Source organism: Laetiporus sulphureus, assembly GCF_001632365.1.
Source record: "Laetiporus sulphureus 93-53 unplaced genomic scaffold LAESUscaffold_26, whole genome shotgun sequence".
In the NCBI taxonomy this organism is placed as follows: Eukaryota; Fungi; Basidiomycota; class Agaricomycetes; order Polyporales; family Laetiporaceae; genus Laetiporus; species Laetiporus sulphureus.
In genome coordinates, this window is record NW_024468535.1 from 424,311 (window position 1) to 428,260 (window position 3,950).

The 3,950-nt window shown below is 53.2% G+C and overlaps 3 protein-coding genes across 3 annotated transcripts; all 3 read right to left on the reverse strand.

Moving 5' to 3' along the window:
- Window positions 1-614: 614 nt before the first annotated feature.
- On the reverse strand, window positions 615-1,049 carry LAESUDRAFT_609460 (uncharacterized protein; the record flags this gene model as incomplete). The annotated part of the gene is made up of 1 exon (XM_040903151.1): window positions 615-1,049. A coding segment is annotated over one exon (435 nt), but the record flags the coding sequence as incomplete, so codon positions are not given.
- A 277-nt stretch (window positions 1,050-1,326) lies between these two features.
- LAESUDRAFT_760351 (uncharacterized protein) lies at window positions 1,327-2,790 on the reverse strand (the record flags this gene model as incomplete). Its single annotated transcript, XM_040912723.1, has 1 exon — window positions 1,327-2,790. The coding sequence occupies one exon, from the start codon at window positions 2,788-2,790 to the stop codon at window positions 1,327-1,329; it is 1,464 nt and encodes a 487-aa protein (XP_040763221.1).
- Window positions 2,791-3,078: 288 nt separating this feature from the next.
- LAESUDRAFT_760352 (uncharacterized protein) lies at window positions 3,079-3,672 on the reverse strand (the record flags this gene model as incomplete). The annotated part of the gene is made up of 1 exon (XM_040912724.1): window positions 3,079-3,672. One exon carries the CDS (start codon window positions 3,670-3,672, stop codon window positions 3,079-3,081), a length of 594 nt encoding a protein of 197 aa, XP_040763222.1.
- Window positions 3,673-3,950: the final 278 nt, after the last annotated feature.

The window sequence follows — 3,950 nt, forward strand, 5'->3', positions numbered from 1 at the left end:
CTGAGGTGACAAAAGCGCTCAGGCGCGACATAGCTATGTGATTATGTAAGCGAACGCGCGCTGAAACTACTAAGTCCGCGTCCTACTGAACATACAAGTCCGTAGGACTTCCAACAACCTGCTTCAATAAAACGACGGAAAAGAAGGTTAATAGTTCCAGCAAACTCATAGACAAACTGACGAATGCGCGGGTTGTCCGGCAACGTCTCGTCGTCATATCTGGTTGGAGGTCCCAAGGCGGCCACATCATCGACAAAGACATTTGCGTCTTTAGGAGCCATTGGCCCCAAAACGTGTGATGTATCCCGCTGGAACTCCTGCATCGCGTTCATATACCCCTGTGGAAGACAGGTGACGCGCTTCGGACCCTCAATGGAATGAAAGGTCGTCAAGTCACACGAGGACTCGGCAAGGATTCGTGCATCATAGCCTGACAACAAATCTCCGAGGAGATAAATGGATCGCCCTACGCACTGCTCCGCAAATTCATCTGCCCGAGGAGGCAAGGCCGAATCACGAATTGTGACGCTGTTCAGGCTCTCCAGATTGATTACCATGTGAATGTTCCCATCTTTCTTTAAGACAGCAAAGGTATTCGCACGATATGAAGCAGAAGAATGTTCGTACTTACCGGCCGCCTCCTGAGATCGGAGTACAGCGCGCACCTTCTCCTCGATTGCCCTGGGGATAGGAATGGGCTTGTTTACCCAGGGAGTGTGTTTGATAACCGGAATCTCGTAGTCCGGGAAGTACTTTCGGCTGAACGTTCCTCGCTCGGCGTCTGTCCATGCGACTGCTTGCTGATTGATGTCCAGGACGTGGATGAGTAGGTCGATCTCTTCGGACCAGAGAAAGTTCGCCGGGATCATATGCAGAATCGCATCCAAACGTTCCTGCATCAGACGATTGGTAGGGATGAATGCAATACGTGGAGGGGGATGCGTCGGCAATGGATCCAGCTTGGGGATAATGATTGGAGAGAAAACTTGCGCTGCTGGATTCGGCATATAGGTTGGGACCGGACGCACTTTGCGATGAACCGGCTTATATCGTTTTCCTGCTGAAGTGAATGCTGTATAAGAAGAAAAAGCTCGAGAAGTCCAAGAAGAGTAAAAAGGTGCTGATGAAACCGCAGAAGCAAAGCGTGTCTGCTGAAGAAGATGGTCAAACGAAGTCGGCGGCTGAAGCTGTGATAAGGAAATAATATCATCGTCCATCCCCAGAGAAGTAACTCCTAATAATGAGAGAAGCGTGCGGCCAACGCTTGGAATGTCATCTCCCCCTCCGGCTGCTGGAGGGGTAGACTTAGAGGTCTTGTTGGCCCAGTCAGAGGGCGCCCACTCCGTCTGTCTCACCACTGGAAGCCATGATGAGCCGGTCTGAGTTCCGTGAGTTATCGACTCCGATGAGACAGATACGAAGGCATTTGCTGGTACGATCTTCTGAGGGGTAAGCGAGAAGGTCGGCTGAAACTCTGCGGGTGTAGTCGATCTGCGCAGAGTACCACTGGAGCCACGGTTGACCGAGGATACCGTCGTGATGACCGAACTTCCACGTGCCGACGAAGAAGTGGTGATCAAATCGCCAGCCTCCAATCTCGACTGGAGCATCCCTGCAACACCCGAGTAAGGGAACTGGATCTCCGCTGATTCCTTTGAGGGACCAGCGAGCACCGTCGGAATCGATTTCGACGCCCGCTTGGTCATATACCCGGCTCGTAATGAGATTGAGCTCAGAGCCGCTGTCGACAAGGTAGGTAATGTCCTCAGAGCCAAACTTCCCTTGCACAATGCCGCTTGCCATGGCATAGAAGCATTTTGATCCAAGAGACACCGCATTCGCAAACCGATGGAGGATTTGCATAGCCTCCGTCGGGTCCGCACATGTTAGATAGGCCACACCCGATGAATCTCCACCCTTGTCTGCATCTGCGACATCTAGCTGTGAGCCGGAAGCACGCCCAGTGACCTGCTGATGGTCCGGGCTTTCAGGAGGGGATGTCAGGCTGACCAGCACGCTGTCGCCAGCTTTGGCTGAGAACTCCCGACGAGTCTTGGTCATGGAGGCGATGCGCTTCTGTAGCTCCGGTGAAGCTCCTAATATGGCCCGAATCGGCAATGAGATCTCCGAGTCCAATATGCGTGCTTGAACCTCATCGATCGAGACACTGTCTTGTAGCTGCGACGTGAATCTGTACTGTGCCCCGCTCCTGTCACCATACTTGTCTTTGCCATCTCCCCAACGCCACTCTTCCGCTTTCTTCCTCTCTCGTTCTTTCCAACCCTCCTCTGTGTTGCTAGAGTGCATCTGCGAGCCTTTTCCATGCCCCGGAGAATCTCCGCCTTCTACTCGGGTGAACGCTGTCTTGTCCGATGGCGATTGTACCTTGACAATGGATGGCCTCCCACTTCCACGGCCCTTCGCATGCTCGATATCTACTTCCCGCAGTCCGCTGACTTCCTCTTCTGACTCTGTCTCCACAGTAGGCTTCGCCTTTGACTGCGTGACAGCAGAAAAAGAGTAGACCTGGTCTGCCGATACCGCAAAGACATTCCCTCGAATCACCTCTTGGGAATCCCGTAGCAACCCAACTGCCTGGACGTCTCTTGTCATCTGGTGCGGTGGAAGGTCTCTATACCGATCCCCCAACCTCGCCTTGCTCTCTGCGATCAAAAGAGCCGCAATTCCACCCTTCCCTGGAAACCTCGGGAGAAGGGTCCCATCGCAGTGCACCAATCTCCCATTGGATGCGTATTTTATAATGTTTTCCAAGACCAGTCTCTCGGTCATAGGACAATTGCGCATACCAAATGGATGGTCAAGGTCGATGCCTTGAGTCTTTCCACACATATAGCAGCTCTTCGACATATCCCCCTCTGGCTGAGGATACGCCGACGAGCACACACGATCAGGCACAGGGGTCTGTGATCTCGGTGTATTACTGACTGATTGAGCGGCCTCCAACCTGAGGCTGAGCTGCCTCACCTCCGCTAGCAGCTTCGACACTTGAGACAGATCTGCCTCCGTATCGGTCGTCGCTTTCTTCGTCTTCTTTGAAGACGACTTCCCTTTCCCCTTTCACCGCTTCTCTCGTTCCTCCTCCAAGTCATCTGACTCCGAACTCGAAGACGAAGATGATGTGTCACTTGTATCGTCCTCACTGTCCCCCTCTTCACTATCCGAAGGAGAACTGGAGCTATAGTCCACGTCCTCTTCACTGAAATGCTTTTGCGTCTCCCCAATTACAATAGCCATCTTGGGTGGGTCCATCTGCGTAAGCGGCTTTCCAGCAGCCTTTTCAACAGGTGCCTTTATCTCGCTCCTCAGACACTTTGGTAGACCCTTGTAGAACAAAATATCCTGCTCCTCCTTCGTAATCTGCTTCCGAGCCACAAGGTTCCCGGCTTTCGCCTTGAATCCTTGTATGTATTTGTCCAGAGCGTGGCGGCTCCCAACCTTTCGCTTTCTTTCAGAAAATCTACGCAAGCGCGAGGCCGAACCACGATCCCTTTCATCTGAAGATGAATAGTAGAAACGCAGTCGCTCCTTCACCTTCTCCCAGTCTGTGGCCGTTGAGTCAAACTCCGGCTCGTATTTCATTCCCTTCCGCACACGCTCTGAACAATACCGGAGCACCATTGAAGGTAACTCCTCATCCTTTATCCCCGCCATCTTGGCTCTTGTTGAAAGTGGCCGACCGACGGCACTTTCGGTAGAACGCGCTCAATGCGTCGGGAGGGACGAGCGCCAAGCGACGGCTGAAACGTGTCGCAGGCGGTACCTGGAAACGGAGCGGGCGAGTACGGAAGGGTGGAAAAGCATATAAGTACGCACCTGTAGTACCAAGGCCCCAGTCGTTTGTGGCCTCACCAGCCTCTCACTCCCTTTGCGCCCATGAGACGGGAAGGTGCCGGCTGGCTAACACCCTTGCCGCACCACGATTTCCTAGA